Source organism: Triplophysa dalaica, chromosome 18, assembly GCF_015846415.1.
Source record: "Triplophysa dalaica isolate WHDGS20190420 chromosome 18, ASM1584641v1, whole genome shotgun sequence".
Taxonomy (NCBI): domain Eukaryota; kingdom Metazoa; phylum Chordata; class Actinopteri; order Cypriniformes; family Nemacheilidae; genus Triplophysa; species Triplophysa dalaica.
Window position 1 is genome coordinate 11,327,989 of NC_079559.1, and position 19,132 is coordinate 11,347,120.

The 19,132-nt window shown below is 38.1% G+C and overlaps 1 protein-coding gene across 1 annotated transcript in view; it reads left to right on the forward strand.

Annotated features, from left to right (window-relative positions):
• si:dkey-91m11.5 (PH_BCR_vertebrate and RhoGAP_Bcr domain-containing protein) overlaps positions 1 to 18,320 on the forward strand; it is a 37,020-nt gene extending 18,700 nt beyond the window's left edge. The window contains exons 2-23 of the mRNA XM_056772976.1: positions 644 to 828; positions 1,625 to 1,729; positions 1,884 to 2,069; positions 5,751 to 5,858; positions 5,951 to 6,011; positions 6,137 to 6,189; positions 6,743 to 6,883; positions 9,196 to 9,321; positions 9,480 to 9,641; positions 9,765 to 9,884; positions 10,045 to 10,120; positions 10,203 to 10,307; positions 10,473 to 10,547; positions 11,107 to 11,204; positions 11,368 to 11,487; positions 13,720 to 13,779; positions 14,137 to 14,246; positions 15,196 to 15,335; positions 15,414 to 15,548; positions 15,638 to 15,743; positions 15,914 to 16,076; positions 16,192 to 18,320. Of these exons, the coding sequence (XP_056628954.1) occupies positions 644 to 828; positions 1,625 to 1,729; positions 1,884 to 2,069; positions 5,751 to 5,858; positions 5,951 to 6,011; positions 6,137 to 6,189; positions 6,743 to 6,883; positions 9,196 to 9,321; positions 9,480 to 9,641; positions 9,765 to 9,884; positions 10,045 to 10,120; positions 10,203 to 10,307; positions 10,473 to 10,547; positions 11,107 to 11,204; positions 11,368 to 11,487; positions 13,720 to 13,779; positions 14,137 to 14,246; positions 15,196 to 15,335; positions 15,414 to 15,548; positions 15,638 to 15,743; positions 15,914 to 16,076; positions 16,192 to 16,281 (2,525 nt within the window). The 3' untranslated portion in view covers positions 16,282 to 18,320. The remainder of the gene's footprint in view (positions 1 to 643; positions 829 to 1,624; positions 1,730 to 1,883; positions 2,070 to 5,750; positions 5,859 to 5,950; positions 6,012 to 6,136; positions 6,190 to 6,742; positions 6,884 to 9,195; positions 9,322 to 9,479; positions 9,642 to 9,764; positions 9,885 to 10,044; positions 10,121 to 10,202; positions 10,308 to 10,472; positions 10,548 to 11,106; positions 11,205 to 11,367; positions 11,488 to 13,719; positions 13,780 to 14,136; positions 14,247 to 15,195; positions 15,336 to 15,413; positions 15,549 to 15,637; positions 15,744 to 15,913; positions 16,077 to 16,191) is intronic.
• Positions 18,321 to 19,132: the final 812 nt, after the last annotated feature.

Sequence of the window (19,132 nt, forward strand, 5' to 3'; positions counted from 1 at the left end):
ACTTGCACTGATTTCAAGCATTGTGTTTTGGGGGGCTTTCGAACTCAAAGTTCTTGTTGTCATACTATTAGAGGAAATTTTACAATTCAGTCGTTGTTTTACCAAACTCCTTTTGAATATTAAAGTTGCTGTGTCATGCATTTATAATAAACAGAGCCTTAAATGTGGCTGAGGTTTCGAGAGATGGTAGACTATGTTTCCAAGAATACATTGAAAATGGGTGATAAATCCCTAATGGTTCTTGTTGTCTTCGCTTGGCAGACTTCATCTGTTGCTTTCAATTACTGGATATGTCAAGCTCTTTATGGAAAAGAGGTAAAAGCTATTCAGCTTGGGTTTCACACTCCTCTGTGTGGATTACATTAAGAAATAAGATGTATGAGACACTCTCTCCGGTGAGGGATATATTGATTATCTCAAGCACTTAAAATGATGAAAAAACCTTGACTCAAGAACGAGTCTTCGCGTGTTTGACGAGATATTGAATTATAATGATATTATATTACGTACTAATATAATGTTGATGTTATATATTACATGTGGTTTGAATTATTTATGATTTAGTTTAAAGGTAAAATAAAACAAAAATATGCATAAACCCGTTCGTTTAAGTATGACCTCTGACCTCTCTTTCCATCTGCAGATGTACCATTCGGTGGTACTCCACCTCCAGCATACGCTTATGACATTGAGAGAGCAGAGGACCAGCGTTCAGCTGCTGACCTTGCATCATACACAGATGACTCCCGCTCCTCCCCACGCCTTCATTCAAAGGGCAGAAGCATTAGAGAGACCCCCTCCATGGGATCCCTGAAGTCCACTAAATCAGTAAGAGACATTGAAGTATTGTGCGCTAACCCTTGATGTAACCTTCATGTGGTGTTAAGGGTTTCTGCTATGATTTAAATAGATTTTGGATAGTTCACCAAAAAAATATTGTGTCATACCTACTGCATATGACGTTTTTCATGTTCGAAAACGCAAGGCGCGCCACTCTGCTCTTTTGATTGACTATATAAAAAGAGCAGCACGCAGCGTTTTTTCCTGTTGCTAGGTAACCACCGAAACAGCTGTCCTGTCAGTCAAGGATTGTAGCGCGAACGCTCTTGCTGTTAACTGTCATATTATCAGAAACTTAAAAAAGGTTCAAGCAGTGGGCGCTTGCTCTGACCTTGCTCGGTTAACCTGCGTCACCCAACACAAGTTTCTCCAGCAACTGTAAAGTTTCATCACCACATCGGAAGGTCCGCCTCTCCTTTCATTTGATTGGACAATGGGAAAAAAGGCTTACGACATCAAGCGCTTTTCACCCAGAGTTTAGTTTTTTCAACTTCAGGCGCTCAGAGCGCTCCACCAAAAACGCAAGGCGCGCATTAGCAGTGCAAAATGCTCCTGTCCAACTGAAACAATTCAAAAGAGGCACGTCTAACAGCAATAAATGCTTTCTATGTCATCTGCCCCTAATCCTGTAATTTAATTCATCAGTATATGGGATTATTTGTTTTTAAATTCACCTCTGTAAATCTGTATAGCAGGGATTAGTTGCAGAAGAATTGCTAGGTCTTGGAATGTGTTTTTGGCCCATCCACTTAACTAGCACTTTCACCTCCCTGGACATTCCCAGACAGAGCTGGACATAGAGAAAGGCCTGGAGATGAGGAAATGGGTCCTATCAGGAATCCTGGCTAGTGAGGAGACATATCTCAGCCACTTGGAGGCCCTTTTACTGGTGAGTAATATGGCTTTTAGGCATCTCTAAATATGTTTTACCACACTTTCACTCATTAAAGAGGTTCAAAGGCCTTTTACTGTGGTGCTGAGCTCTGCACATTTCAAAAATGGAAGCATGTCGACTCCCTTTGACCCTGTGTTCTTTATCGCAGCCTATGAAGCCCCTGAAAGCAGCTGCCACCACCTCCCAGCCTGTGTTGACCCTGCAGCAGATAGAAACCATTTTCTTTAAAGTGCCTGAGCTTCACGAGATCCACAAAGACTTTTATGATGGCCTCTTACCCAGAGTGCAAGAGTGGAGCCATTGTCAATGTGTGGGCGACCTCTTCCAGAAGCTGGTGAGCAATGTGTTGCGTAATAAAACTTGGAACTGTACAAGGTCTATTTGGGCTGGGGACTATGACTTCCAATAAACCATTAAATTCCTGAAATACTCAATAAAGCCCCGCCCTACATTTTCCCTCATTCCAAAAGCCGTTTTACTCCAATATGTCACAGTTGCGGAAAAGAAACACCATCGCAGTCTTTCATTCGATTTTAATAATGTACCAGTGTTACTGTAGCATTACCCATTACAACAGCTGATTCGGACAATCACTCGATGCCACATGTCTCGGGTTGGGTAATCCATACATGATGTTTCCATCAGACCACCAGAGATGTTTCTGAGATGATCTTTAAAGTAGTCCTCATCAAAGCTTGCCACTCCAGTCTCTCCTCCCTGAGGAAAATTTCCTTTGATAACTGGTCTAGCAACAGCCACATATTGCCATTCGCCACAGTTAACTGTGGAAACTGAAACTTTACTCACTTCTTTATAGACGCCCGCAGGACTCGGCGCTTTTGTAGATGAAAGCTTTTCAGGGTAACGTGACTGCATGTAAAGCAGATAGGGGGTCTCGGGTTGGTGTGGCAGCCGTCAGATATGCTGGGGTTGAAAGGTATAGTATTAGGGTTTTGTAACCAGAGGTGTAGATCACATTACAGCTTAGGTGGACAAAAAATTAGGAATGTTCTTTATAATTGATTTTAGTTGGGGCTGTAAATGAATAACAATTTAAACGGGGCTATGTTTTTGAACTAGTCAAATGCAGTGATTCACATATAGTTGTAATACATTTGCCAACTTTAAGATATCACTAGCTATATGGATCTTCCGTTGGAAAAATGCATTGTAAATGCATTGAAGTTGTGACTGGAGGCATTCTGGATTGATTTGCACTGTTAATCTCAGAGGGATTATACTGTTAGCTCCAAATACCTGAGGTTATTAAAGCATTGGTGACGTGTTGAGCATTTTGTAGCTTTTTTGTTTGTCTTTTATTCCAGTTTGGGTGCGTTTGTATGGAGGTGTATTTGTGAACATTAAGCTAAATTTCTTAGGGAAGTAGCTGTGTCTATTTCTTTCCTTGTATAGGAACACATTTCAATCGTTATGTTTCAATTCATCATATTTGTTTTGGTTTTATTTTATATTGTATTATCATATATTGTATATGACACTGTGACTTTGTATGTGAAAGAATAATTACTGTCGCTTTTAAAAAGTCACCTCACACCAGCGCTGTAGTCAAGTCCACCTTTGTCGAGTCCAAGACCAGGACTAGTCGAGACCGAGTCAAGACCGGGTCTCAAGAGGTCAAGAGAGTCCAAATGAGATAGAAAAAAAGAATCAGGACCAACTACTTTATTTGTAATGATCAAAAAGCAGATCAAATTAGGTCATTTTATTTCGTTTAGATATGGAAATTTCAACAAAGTCACAAAAACCCAAAGTGCAACTTCTGATTTTCAGTCCTTTTATTATAGTGTAACTATCACATTCTGGGCTTCTAATGGAAAATATTCCCATTCTCAGCTTGATGACTGTCAGTGATAATTGGATTGAATCAACATCACTTTTACCTCCATAATTAAATTTGAAAGAATGTAGACATTCCAACAAACATCATTATTGTGATCAGTATTTTCTTTAGTTGGGTTCTTGATTCTTGTGTTTTAACATTACGTTTCATTGTCTGTTATAACTGTGTGCTAAAATACATTTGTTGAGGCACAATATCACCGTAACAGTTTAATTTCAACGTTGTGAACCAGAACACTCAAATCAGTAATTTAGTATAATTCATTTAGTATTATTTATGATCTTTTTTTACAGCTCGACACCCATCACAAAAAGTAACCTACTCCAAGAGGAAAGAAAATCACCTGAAAAAAGTCCAAAGCAAACATAAATGCTCCATCAATTGTTTTGTTTGAAAAGGAGAAAATGTCGTCAGACTCGGTCGTGACCAACTAGAACATTTGGCAAGTCCAATGACCGAGTCGGAGACAAGTCCGAGCTAGATACCAACGAGTCCAAGACCACAGAATAACGTCTCAAATCCGAGTACTACAGCACTGCCTCACGCAAACCTTTCTGCATTTTTAAATAAACGTCAATAGTTTCCTTTATAAGCTGTTTTTCTCATTGGGACAAAAAACATCGAAAAAAGTTAACAAAACACTGGTATTCCTATAACATTTTCAAATTAACATCATGTAGGTGGTTTAAACTTAAATCGTATCATATCACACAAGACAATTAAAATGAAGTTGACATGCTAGGTAATTTGTTCAAGCGATTAAAAATATCATTCAATAAAAGACAGTTTAGCGTCACATTGCAATAAGTGGGTGTGTGTGTTATGCGACATGATTCTCTCTCATCCAGGGCGTGTTTGTTTTACTCAGATAGGGGTAAATAAACAGGAAATCCCAAAGGGAAACACGGCAGCGTGGACAGCGAGCTCTCTGTTTGTTCTGTTTCCCAGAAAGTATGATGTCATAGAGCAGGGCATGTGTCTGCGCTGGAAACCCACTCACTGTTGGGCTTTCCCTTACCCTGTCGTGGACTTCCAGCTCCAACGGCATGGCATCTACTCACCACAGTCTCCTCAGCTCAGAATCTGGTCCAGATATTGTTTTTTTTCACACTATAAGCCTGCTTGGTTAGCTGGACACTTGTTTGTCTGGAATAGTTGTCCAAAACAGTTTATTATTGATTATTACATTAAAAATATAAAAAAATTCTGTTAGAACTTACATTTAGTGTTTATACAAAAAGAGTTTGGTTCAAGTGTATTTGGTCATTTGTAAACAAAACAAAAACATCAGAAATGTCTAAAAAATGATTTGCCCACAATATTTTTAACAGAAAGCTTCAATATTTTTATTCATTATATATTTTGTCAGCTAGTGAGGTTCGCAGTATTTGGGGTTAAGCAACAAATTTTTCTCTTTAACAATTTTGGCGAAACACTGCTCATATTCTGGATCCCCTCACAAGTTTCCCCAGTTGCAGTATAATGGCAGTATTGGTTGAAGTGCTGAACCTCGGTGTCTCATGACAAGCTCCATCTCGGCTCATTCTCCTCTTCCCTCCAGTGTTGGCAGCCCTCGAGATGTTACCATGGAAAATGCCTGTTATCTGTGCCCGTTTCACAGTTGTTGCCTTTTGAATGGTGTTTTTCTCTTCGTCGCACAAACGCTCATTCACAGCGACATTTTGGCTTCGTTTAGCCCGAGAAACTTTGTCTTTGTGTCAGCGTGTATTCATCCTTAAGACTCTTTTAGAAATCCTCTGGAAAATGAAGTGTTGGTATGAGTCTGGCGAGGGAAATTGCTTCACTGTTCAATGACGATTGAAATAAAATTGAAGAGAAGATTCTTCGTGGTGATCCTGGTTTAACGTTTTTCGCACTCCTGTTGTTAACACAAATACTTTTTTAGGAAGGTAGCAACCAATTCCTGCATTGTCATAACATGTCTGTTGTTTCTCTCGGGTTGTGCTGTTGTGCTGACGCTGTGTCAGGCTGGTATTTGCTTGTCTTTGAATGTCAAAACCATGTCAGCCATGCTTGAACAGGCCACGTAAACCCGTCTGCTCTATCTTAGCATGCAACATGAAGTCCGTGTAGCATGCATGAGTAATCCTTCACAAAGACTGACTTTTAATCCCTTTCTCTTCATGCACACAGGCCAGCCAGCTCGGTGTGTACAGGGCTTTTGTGGACAACTATAAGGTAGCTGTGGAAATGGCCGAAAAGTGTTGTCAGGCAAATTCTCAGTTCGCTGAGATTTCAGAGGTCAGTTTTAAAAGCAAACAACATGTTGTCAAAATAAGATTGTGACTTTTTTGCATGTGTGTGTATTTACTTATTTGTTTACCATTACTCAGAATTTGAAAGTCTGGAGCACCAAAGAGGTTAAAGATCACAATGCCAAGAACTCTTTGGAAAGTATGCGAAGAATCATTTGTTATTAGAGCATTATTGTTACTTTACAATATTGTAGCCCATATCTAAGGACAGATTGACACTTTGATATTCTGTTAACTTCATGATGATGTTTTGCTAATTCTCAGCGCTGCTGTATAAACCGGTCGATCGAGTTACCCGTAGTACTCTAGTGCTCCATGTGAGTAAATCTTTTGTTCAGTTATATGTATATAATGGGCTATGTTGCATAATAAATTCATGTTTTGTCATTTGTGACCCTGGACGACAAAACCAGTCTTAAGGGTCATTTTTTGAAATTGAGATTTGTATATCATCTGAAAGCTGAAGAAATAAGCTTTCTATTGATATATGCTTTGTTAGGAAAGGACAATATCTGGCGGAACAAAAACTGTTTACAAAGCTGGAATCTGAGGGTGCAAAAAAAGCGAAATATTGTGAAAATTGCCTTTGAATTTGTTAATCTGAGGCCCTGTGGCAGGCCCTCCACTCACAAAAATAACGTTTTTATACATGTATGGTTTGAAATTTATAAAGTATCTTCATGGAACATGATATTTACTTAATATCCTAATGATTTTTGGCTTAAAAGAAAAATCTGTCATTTTTATCCATACCTTATATTTTTGCCGATTACTAAAAATGTTCCCATGGTACTTAAGACTGTTTTGTTGTCCAGGATCTCATATATGTTCAGATTGCTTTATTAAACGTGTGTGTTTCTTTAAACATAGGACTTGCTAAAGCACACCCCATCCAATCATCCAGATCACCCTCTGCTGCAGGACGCCCTCCGCATCTCTCAAAACTTTCTCTCTAGTATTAATGAAGAGATCACGCCCCGCCGTCAGTCTATGACTGTGAAGAAAGGAGAGGTCAGTATACACATAGCAAAGACCAGCTGTAATGCTAAAAAATGATGAATTCAGATTTAAAGACATGCGCAGCGTTGCTGGATGGTCAACATTGCATCAGATTTACAGTTTTTCCACAAAAAACAGCTTGTTTATGTGTGTATACTTTAAAAGCAGTCCTATAAAGCAATCTCTACATTCACATCACTTAAAAAACTACTAATCTTATTCTAATTCATTTATAATAGTACATTTATGTTATACTTATCAGTATTGCAGTATGCATGAAGCAGGAAAACAAATATTCACTGTGATGCTCAGTTAGGTGACGTCTCCAGTGTGAACTCACCTCCCACCTTCCTATATCCCTTCCGCCTTTGGGTCATTTTTGCAAAACGGTCGCACAGGGAAGGGTTTCAACACCCTTCCGTGCTTCAGAATAAACACGCATACGCTTCCGACCCCTCCGGTCTCTGAGTCAGCTGATCTGAGACTGGACTTCCTCAGAAATTACTGGAAAATTGTGTGGGCCTGTGGACATAACAGGCATTTTTATGAGAGGAAATTTAAAAGGTATATTTTTATATCATTTATCATCAACAAAATGTCATGGTAGATAAACTGAGGAACAATGTTTCTGAATTACTCATTTATTAACCATGAATGAAGAAATGAAGAAATTCTTCTCACGTTTCAGTCGATTTATGGGTAAACAGTCGCAGAAAAAATCCTTGAATGTTAACTATGCTCTCAATGAGTAACTCATATTTAACATATTTAACAGTTTATTCACAGAACTATTAATGCCTGTAAGGGACAGTTCACCAAAAATGTAATTTATTTATTGTCATGTACTGTATATGTATGATTCTTTGTTTGTGGAACACAAAATATGATATTTTGAGAAATATCTCGGTGGTTTTGTTTTCATACAATGGAAGGCAATGGGGATCAATGTTGTTTCGGTTACCAACATTATATATATATACATTACAATATATCTTCTTTTGTGATGTGCAGGAGAAGGAAACTCATACAGGTTTGGAATTAAAATCCGGATGAGTAAATTCTAAAAGAATTTCATTTATTTGGTTCACTATTACTTTAAAAAACTGTCTTAGAAAATCTTGAATGATAATTTCTTACATCAGGTCATCTCAGTTCATGTTCTGTGTAATTATTGTCTCTAGAAGATGATGGATGCAGATCATGACCATGTGCTGCTTCTCATCTTAGTCTGTTTTAGCAGATGTTTCTCAATGCCCACTGAATGTGGCCAAAGTCAATACCGCACCCATTTATCATGTGGGCCTAAGCTTGGTGTACTTTAGAGGGAAAATGCAAGTTTAAACATAAAGGGATAAACACGCCCTCACTGAAACCAGGGTCATAGGTCGGTGTGAATGTTTTGTGTGTGCGTATCTACTTGCACACATACACAAACACAGTCATTCAGGCCATGAAAAGAGCAGATGTCTTAACATATGTCACACACCCTTCAATTAAGGATGCGGTCACTCAGGAGCGCAATTGCATATCCATTTGTAAAGAATGACCTGAGACGTCTTTGGACCCATCTGCATAACAAGTTTTAGTTTATGGAAAAATCAAATTACTTGGCGGAGGCTTGAATATAAATTGACTTACTTTACATTTGAAGCACACATTTGTTTAGTTTGTGTGTTTTTTGGGGGAATAAAACCCATGAGTGCCATCAGTAGTGCTTTGCTCTGCCAGTTACAGAAATTGGACATTTGTTCTTTTAAGCAGAACAAATTGCTACTTTTTCCTTATTCTGTAGCTGTAACTATTGCTTATAAAATTTGGAAAAATTTCTAAGCATTGTTTTGTAAAACTGTAAGTGCTTTATATTCTCAGTTATGACTTACAGTATCTAAGTTTCTCTCTCATTTTGTGAATCATCCGGCGCACGTTTTTCATCACATGTAACTACGCTTGTCCCTAGAAACCCCCTGAGGGTACAATCATTATCATGAAAATAGCTCCAGTGACTCACTCACAATAGCACAGTTTCTTAAGTGTGTCTTGCCTCCATCAGAGTGAATGGCTCTGGGTCTCTCATTGGCTGCTATTCATCCTCACCTACTTTAAATGACCTCATGCCTCCAGCAGAATGGTGACTGCAACTGGTTCACAAACCAGTAAATACTGCAAGAGCGCCCCCTATTGGTGTACAGTTTTTGTTTTTTGGCAATTTTTTGTATTTGTATATATTTGTACCTGTTATTATTAACTGGTGAAAAGTTTTAACAAAATTTTTATCATTGTTTTAATTTTATCTGCAAATTAAAGTCAATTTAATATCTTTATAGAATCGACAGCTTCTCAGAGACCAGTTTATGGTGGAGTTAGTGGAAGGGTCCCGAAAACTTCGCCATGTGTTCCTGTTTACAGATCTGCTGCTTTGCGCCAAATTGAAGAAACAAACCGGAGGGCAAGTCAAGCTCTCTTCTTCATATTGTTTTGCAAAGCACCATTAACATGCTTATTTTTTATACACCGATCATATTTGCATAGCAAATTGTAATTGGTTTCACTTCTCAAATCTGTTTGAATTGTGAGTTTTTGGTTTGCGTCTCTTTTTGTGTTTAGGAAGGGACAACAGTATGACTGTAAGTGGTATATCCCACTAGCTGACCTGACTTTCCAGAGCATTGATGAATCAGAGTCCTCGCCGATCCCCCAGATACCAGAAGAAGAGATAGATGCTCTGAAGGTCAAGATCTCTCAGATAAAAAATGAGATACAGAGAGAAAAGGTAAATACTTATTAGTTTGTTATCTAGCAGATTACTTTGTTTGTAGACTAAGTATAAGTAGTATGTTTAATGTTGTTCTTATCTTTCATCTTTTCTGCTCTTGTTTGTGTATTCTGTATTCAGAGAGTGTATAAAGGGGGTAAAGTCCTCGATCGTCTCAGGAAGAAACTGTGTGAACATGAATCTCTGCTACTGCTCATGTCTCCCTGCATGGCTTTCAGAGTCAACAACAGGAACGGCAAGGTGAATCAGAACCACAAATAATATTACAAGTGAATCTTTGCAAGTTGTTTTGTGTAAATATTGAATAGCTCCAAGTAACCAAGCTTGGACTTGGCAGTGTGAAAGCTGTATGGTTTGAACATTTGGTTTGTAAGTTTTAATTTCTTGTGTTTTAATGCAGGGCTATACGTTTCTGATTACATCTGATTATGAACGGGAGGAATGGCGAGAGATCATTCGAGAACAGCAAAAAAAGTGTAAGTTGGTAACTCCATGTACATGAAGTTGATATTATTATTGCATTCTCATCTCACTCTGCTTACGGATATACCTCTCCAGGTTTTAAGAGTTTCTCCTTGACTTCATTGGAGTTGCAAATGCTCACCAACTCCTGCATAAAGCTTCAGACGGTTCACAATGTTCCGCTGACCATCAACAAAGAAGGTAAGTGTATAAACAGTATAATATCATAAACTAGTTGAGCCTAGAATCCAAAGTAGTTCAAATATTTTTGTCTATTTAATATTTTAAAAAAGTCTTCTGTTTTGCATTTTGTCTCTCTAAGTCAACAAAGTACCTTCACTCTACATGTGGTGTTTTTCTTTATAGATGATGAATCCACGGGGCTGTATGGCTTTCTGAATGTGATTGTTCATTCTGCATCTGGGCTGAAACAGAGCTTAAGTAAGTTCATCTCACCTGCTTTATGGGACCACAGCCGCGTTTTTGCACCCATTGCAATTAAATGGAATGAAATCCGGCTCTCAGTAATCATTAAATTATTGAATGACTCACTAATATGTGCGCGCATGCATGAAAACACCTGACCTGCTCTCTGATGTTGTTGGGCAGACAGTAGGATGGGCAGAGGATGGGATTAACTGGGAACACGGCGTTCCTTCTTTGATTTAATTCTACATCACTGATTTATCTCTCTTTATCATACTGTTTACACCTACTGTTAAAGGTGCACTTTGTGATTTTTTTCTCATTTAGAAAATTGTAGACAAAATGAAATTAACAGCTCTGTTTATGTCAATACAACAAATATCAGTAGCTCAGCTGTGAAAACTGAATTTAATAAGAATCTGGAAATCTTTTGAAATTCTTACTTTTTCCTTTCATCTGCACCCTCTGTCCGCAGAAGAAGCTTTCTTGTAAACTGTTGTTAGAAAAGAAACATGTTTTAGTGTATTTTATTATGTTCTAACCAGCTCACTATTTGTTCTCATCCTCGCTCCAGACCTCTACTGTACTTTAGAAGTGGACTCTTTCGGCTACTTTGTAAACAATGCCAAGACTCGCGTGTACAGAGACACCACAGAGCCGAACTGGAATGAGGTTAGAACTTCAACTTATCCTCAGCACACTGTTAACATTATCACTTATTTGTCAGCTGTTTAGTGACGCCATTAGTACATAAATGGCACCTTGTGCATTAAAGAGATTATAATACATCTGTGAGTGGTGTCATGAAAGTAATGAAAATTTGGACTTTTCACAGGAGTTTGAGATTGAGCTGGAGGGCTCTCAGACCCTCCGACTACTGTGCTACAGTAAGATCAAACAGAACCGAGATGATGGGGAGAACATGGATCGCGTCATGGCCAAAGGACAGATTCAGGTACTGCATGTTCTTCAGAATGTTCGTGCCCATTTCTTGAGCCAATAATGTGTACTACAGTGCCTTGGGATCTGTATTATTATCTGTATCTTAATCAATATTTAGCTTTTTATTGGCCTAAAATTTGGTAGCTATAAAGGTTATTTGAATATATGATTTAAATTCGAGTTGTGGTCCTCACAGACATTTCAGGGATCTCTGCATCCTGAACTCTGGCAGCTGAGCCACACATTGTTGTAGTTTCAGTAATAGGGCAATAAGATCACGTGACTAAACGTATATAGTGACCAAGCATTTAAAGTCTCCAGTGCCTAATGCAGTCAACAGGATGAAGGCGGTAAATTGTTCAGGTTGTTAATCCCACCATATGTGGCAGCGTAGGGATATCACCAAAGACATCTCAGGTGTTGCGGTGGAGAGGATTAAAGGGAATGTACTGTGGATTGTCATCAGAGTCGCGGATGACCTGCATGAGCTCCAAATGGGGGAGAGTAAGTGGGACATCCGGAGGTCTTGATTTGCGAATAAAAGATCACATGAGGCTTTGTTCCCGTTCTTTAGTTTGAGACGGGATAAAAAGAATAAAGGAATAGAAGACACGCACCTCAAACTGTCTTAGATTGCTGGACGTGAGCTGCTATTGTAATCATGGTGGGAGGAGATTTTCTGAGTTAATCCCAGCGCTCCATCTGTGGGAAAAACTGTGCCAGGGAATCTGTGTGAGTGGACTCAAGAAGAGACATTCACGACAACAGTTGACCCAGAGATGACAGACTGACATGAGAACAAATCTTCAGCATGACGTGGACCATCAGCAGAGCATTGTGCATGAAGATCAGAATTTGACTTTGTTTTCGTACAATATTACTCGGACCATTGCTTAACCCCTGGGAACCTGAATAGAGCTGCTTTTGTCCGATGATAGAGGTTGAGAGTCACCAGCCTCTCAAGAACATGACCGAAATGGGCAATAAGGACCAGATTCGAGATCAGAATTGTGATCGGCATTATGGTACAATGAATAAGGATGTGAACGGTAAAGTGGTAAATGAAGAGTTTTTAAACAACTGTGAAGAGGAGAAACAGGAAGAGGGTGAGGAGGAGTTGGACTCTGGCATGAGGAGGCATCCCAGCACTGGGGCTCGACTCTGGGGTAGGGTACGCAATACTCTCCTCAGACAGAAGGTAATGCGGACAATACCTCAACCCACCCCTTAAAATTAGTATTCGATTAGTATACGCCAATTAGATATTAAAAAAAACTATTTGTTGTGTGGTATCATTGAGTAGGGTATAGTAATAACCGCTGCATGCTGTTATTCATATCACACAATGTAAGGTAATGGCTGATTTGTTTTGTTTTGGATGCATGTTGTGGTTCACTGTTGTCAAAGCATTTAAAAAAGTATAGAGATACTAACTAAATGTGTTTTCACTGAAATAAAGATGTGCTCAATAAGTCATCGATATTACTTATTATTTTTAATTAAAACAAATTTGGGCGTTTTTGCCTTTATTGGACAGACAGTGATTTTTTTAGAGAGGACAGCAAGCGAACTCCATGAGTGAGAGGGGGTGGGGTCGAGGAAAGGACCACGAGCCGGGATTCGAACTCGGGTCGCCCGGGACGCACATCGACCATCGTCTCCGACGCACTTACAGATGCCCAAATTGCAGTTATTTACTTGTAACGCTTGATTCATTTCTGACTTCTGAAAGTTCAATGTGCCGACTCAAATTTGGGTATAAAACGTGAATAAAGGCTATTTAGAGGTTTTAGTTAGTTTTTTAAGGATTCCTAAAGTATTTGTGAAACATTTCTCTTTATTATGACAGGTGGTCAATTAAATTTGTGGAAGTTCTAGTTTATGAAATTTAGCGGCATCTAGTGGTGAGGTTGCAAATTGCAACCACAACTCCACTCCCTTTTGAAGCACTAGGGTTGTTAAAAGGGAATTAAGATGACGTCACATTTTCGCTTCTTTGCTAAAGTAGATAATGTATTTATAAAAAAACGCGCCCTGAAGAGAAGTGTGTCCCTTTAGGGCTACTGTAGAAACAACATGGTGAATACCATGCAAGAGGACCCACGGTGCAGTTATCTATAATTCTTGATATTTCAAGCAGTGTTTTCACTGAACTGCTGTTTGTAACAGGTGAATGTGTCTGTGTGAAAGTCACACTCAGATCAGGATTATCCTCTCGATTGACCTTTTGCCTGTTTTTTCACAGCTGGATCCTCAAACGCTGCAGGGTAAAGACTGGCAGAGGGCAGTTATCAGCTACAATGGGGTCAGTGTGGTGCATTATCTGTATATCAATAAAACATTAAAACTAATAATAGTAACAACAGCCAAAAAGTAACTTATTGGTCAGTTCCGTGTAATATGCAGTTAAATATACCATACAGAGTCAAATGCAATAAACAGATTGTGTTAAACTATAATATTCACCAAAAAAGTAGCATTTACCAATCACAATCATTTGTCTGCCATCATGTGAATCACAATGATGGATTATTATCACTGTCATGTGGTTTGATATTAAGCTGAGGGCCAAAGCTTACAGTGATTATATTTCTGATGATTTGATCGCTGTTGTGTTCTCATCAGTGAGATGTTTTGTAATGAAGTTTATCACTCTGTGCAGACTGAGGTCAAGCTGTCTATGCGCTTCAGCAGCAGAGAGTTCAGTCTCAAGAGGATGCCCTCCAGAAAGCAGTCCGGAGTGTTTGGAGTCAAAATCAGCGCAGTCACAAAGTGAGTCCAACTACAGATCTGTCCACATAAAAACAGTACGCAGAGTTCAAGGGTTGATAAATTGGGATTGTATTTTTTTGTATTGTACAGGACGTTACTCATAAATGCTCATTTATTCATGTTTCAAAGATTAAAAAAAACTAGATATCATTCATATTTACAGTAACACGGTGTACACAGAAACTATTTTTTGAGTGTGTTTAGATAGGCCCACATGCATCCTCTGAGGGGTCATAAAACTGCTGCTCCCGTTTTAGGGGGGCACACTTCCCTTAATAAAGACGAGGAAACCGAAAAAGAAAGCAAAACAGACGCAGCTCCGTTATTGTCTTTCTGAGAAACAGGAAATAAGGATTATTTAAGGGATGTTTGCTAAGGGTTTTCCTCAAAGGACTGGTATAAAAACAGAAGTGTTGATTTAGGAATTAGATTCTAGATATACATTGCTGTTAAAATATAATAAAAAAAATTTGGGTGATATACTGCGCTCTGATAATAATTATTTTAACATGACAGCTTTGGGAGGACTGTTTGCTAGACAAAATGTTGATTTTGGGATATTGGAATGCTGTGTCAGGGTAATGCAAATGTAGTTTTAAATGAACACTGTGAAAATATTGATTTTACATTTGTACATTTGATTTTACATTCGTAGTGAAAAAAAACATGGAATATGCATAATATATTTTAACTCCCAAAAGTCTTTAAAAAAAGTTTCCTAAAATAACATCACACAGGAATTGAATTTTTGGAATGTGCATTTTATTAAAGTTTCTATTTTACATTTTTTTTAAATGTAATGCAATAGCACAAGAATTCCTGTAACATATTGCAGAAAAAAAAGAGGCTTTAATAGAGAAAGAAAATTCTGTATTCAGCACAGAGCACCTGTAAAGTATATTTCCAGACAGTGTTTGTTAACAAAGCCCTGTTTGTGTGTTACTGTCAGACGTGAGCACTCCAAAGTGCCTCTCATTGTGAGACAGTGTGTAGAGGAGATCGAGCGCAGAGGGATGGAAGAAGTGGGCATCTATCGTGTCTCCGGGGTGGCCACAGACATCCAGGGTCTGAAAGCTGCGTTTGATGCTAGTGAGTATCTGAGCTCTAAACAGAACCGTCTCTCTTACTGATGTGTAAAGGTGTGGCTGATCTCTTTGTGCTCCGCAGACAATAAAGATGTGTCGGTCATGATGAGTGAAATGGATGTGAACGCCATCGCTGGAACACTGAAGCTCTATTTCAGAGAGCTTCCGGAGCCGCTCTTCACAGATGAACTCTACGCAAACTTCACTGAAGGCATCGGTCTGTTGTTCTCCTGATGTTCTTGCATGAGTGAATCCTTAATGTGGAACAGTTAAGGATAATCGTATTGGGTGTGTGCTTCTCCTCAGCTTTGTCAGACAGTGTGGCGAAGGAAAGCTGTATGCTGAATTTGCTGCTCTCGCTACCTGAACCCAACCTGTTGACGTTTCTTTTTCTGCTAGATCATTTGAAAAGGTTAGTGGTTAGAGATTTGAACAACACCTTACCCTAAATATGAAACTTTATGTGCGTGGGTAAGCAATGCATCATGTACAATTTTCTTAAAAAACTGCAATATTGTTAAGTTTTCTCTTATTGCTGTTAGACCTGCATGTTAACTAAAATGTTTTTCACTGTTCCCCTAGGGTGTCAGAGAATGAGATCGTCAACAAAATGTCCTTCCATAATCTCGCCACTGTGTTTGGTCCCACCCTCCTCCGCCCCTCTGAGAAGGACAGTAAAATTCCAGCCAATCCCACGCAGCCTATCTCGATGAGTGACAGCTGGTCACTTGAGGTTATGTCTCAGGTAAACTTCTAGAGTTTTCGTTTTCTACATGTTAGTCTAAAAAGCACTCTGAAAATGAAATAAAAAATTTGTATTGTTTGATTTATTTTTTGTTCTTTTTGGTGTATTCTTGTAGGTCCAAGTATTACTGTATTTCCTACAGCTGGAAGCGATTCCTACTCCAGACAGTAAACGGCAGAGTATGCTCTTCTCTACAGAGGTGTAGGGAAGGGGTTTTTAAGACGGATCTCATCTCACATTGTGAGTGGGTTGCTCAGGTGCATTTTTATTTTCGATGCTCTGGGACAGAAGTGACAGCTTGTGACCATAGAGGGCGCCAACAACATACTGGAAAATAAAGGATAGGATGCCAAAACTTTTTTCAGTGAACCATTCTGTTTTGTTTTTATGATTAAGGTATAGAAATTCCTATTGGAGAATGACAAGCCTCTCAGATCTTTTCATGTACTTAGACCTTAAGAAAGTTACAATCAACATGAAGATGATATAGTTTCAGATGTTTTCATTGTCATTGCAATGTTTCTTTTTTGAATGGTAGCTCGCAACTTGAGTGCCAAGTTTATCAAAGGTCAATGGATAGTGAATGTTCGTTTTGAATTTTAATGTCTTGTTCCCGTTCTCCAACGGGGGTTTATAAAGTATTGCACATTCCAGTTTTCCATGATCATTTTATTTGATTTGACATTTACCTCACCTAAGATTTATGTCCTGCTGTGGCGAGGGCTACGGAACATCTGACACTCGCGAATCGTGGGGAGGACCGAATTTATATAGCCCTTCTCTGATGGATAAAACACATGCAGGGAATTAAAATGAAAGATTTTAACCAATGTTTGTGTCTATGGTCGACACCAGCCATTTGTGAAGGAGACATAACAGTATAGCTAGCAGTCTTAACGTTTCATGACCGAAAAGTAACCATATGGAGCATAATTATAGTTTCAACCCATCTCAAAATATACATTCCCTTTTGTTTTATGAATATATTTTTTCTGTTTTGTGTTACATAAAACACATTTAACAACATTGGATCACTTATACTGTATTAGGAAATGCTGGAAAACGCATAATGTTCCCTTATGGGTCATATCACACACATAATGTTATATTTTTATCAGATTTCAGTCAGATACCTTCAGAAAATAATATATTCTATTTTATTTTGAAGGCCTAACACACTTTTCAAGGTGAAATGTAACTGTTGGACTTAATATATTACAAATATATTTAGGAGTTTTGCAGTACAATAATAATAATGTTACTATACACTGTGTCTTGAGCATAAGCAAGAACCTTGTTTTTTTTCACTGTGATTTCATGACAATTCTACAAATATGAACAGTAGGTGCTCAGAAAGCCTCTGCTCAGTACACATTCACACAAATTAACTTAAGAATTCAAGCATTGTACAATGTTATTGTTTTTTCCTCTAAATAGTTTGAAGTCAATATATTTACAGAGGTGAATATTACTTTTTTGTTCGTCACTATATTTGGAAGCACTTTGTGGCCCAGAACTGTGCCAATACATTGCCCTCTTACATTTATGTACATTGTTCAGTTTATTGTAAGAAAGCTAATATACAGCTGCTGATTTGTTTTGTGTTGCATAGAGCATATTGGAAGATTGTGTATTATTAGGATATTGTGTAACATGCAGGCATGTTGATTTGTATATGACTTATCTTTCTTTAACATCTCTCTCTGAGATTTGCAATTGTTTTGTGTATTTCCCATATAGTGTGGAGCTTACTTCCTGTCATTCCTCTAACTGAAGATCATTGCGTTCAAAATCATTCTCAAATCCTGCACAAGCAGTTATTTAGGTAAAGTGTGTTTTATAGTATTTGATATTTGTTAATGCAAACCTAGGGGAATTACACCTATAACCATTTCTCTATTTTTTTATTTGGTTCATTACATACTGCACAGATGAAGAAATCTCTGGCTTGGCTGCCTTATAAAAAATCAGCCTCCATCATAAAAAGAACGTTCTGTATAAGTGTTATAGTTTAGATTTAGGTATGTTTTCGCAGAGCAATTGTGACTGTTATGTCGGTTTATCTGACAGATAGACAAGTACATTAAACGTTTCTCAGAGAGGTATGCTACTGCTGAAACATATTGGACAACATTAAAACATCAAAATGCTTGTGTAGCGGACATGCTATATTAAGAATGGCAATAATACTGTGTGATTCTGTACAAAGTAGATTATTAATAAAGTTGAAGTTGATTAAAATGATGTCAGTCTTGGGGTTCAATTTGGCTTTAACTCATTTGATGATTTGTAGAGTTTGACCTTTGATATTATGTTGTGCTTTTATTACTTTATTACAATAATATTAAAATTGCAAGTCACTATAACTAAGATCATTATCAAGTGCATCAAATTAAAGAACTGATTTATGTGTTTGGACAGGATATTAACGTGTCTGCAAACATTGGACCCATAAGGCAATATTCCCGATGTTTAATTCATACTGTCACATTTATTAGAGTCAATGCTGCTGCCCAAACACACAATAAGTTCAGCAAAGCAATTCTTGAGAACCACAATCAGTGGTTGTAAAATAAAAAGGAAGAAGAAATGTGTCAGATTTATAATAATTAAACCATTTGTGAGCAAATCTAATAACACTAAACGGCTGCTGTAGATACATAAAGATAAATATATTATTTTGTATTTTAATCCCATTTGTAATCATGTTACGTATTTTTTTGAAGTATATATATATATTGTCGGGCACCAAAGAACATTGGCCACCACGTTCATTGTAAACAAAAGAGTCATAACAGGTTTTGAACGACATGTGGGTACATAAATGATGACGATTTTTTTTAAGGTGCATTATCCTTATAAATCCATTCGAAATTTTGCAATGGTTTTTATTGTATCTACATTGCATTGTATCTCTGTCTACAGCAGGGACATGTCGACTTTGCTTAACAAATACAAAGTTCGCTCTGTAGTATTATACAGAAAGCAGAGTGTTTAAAAGATACAATAGACACACATGTGGTAACGTTATTAGGCGGGCGTAGAAAATGTGCAGG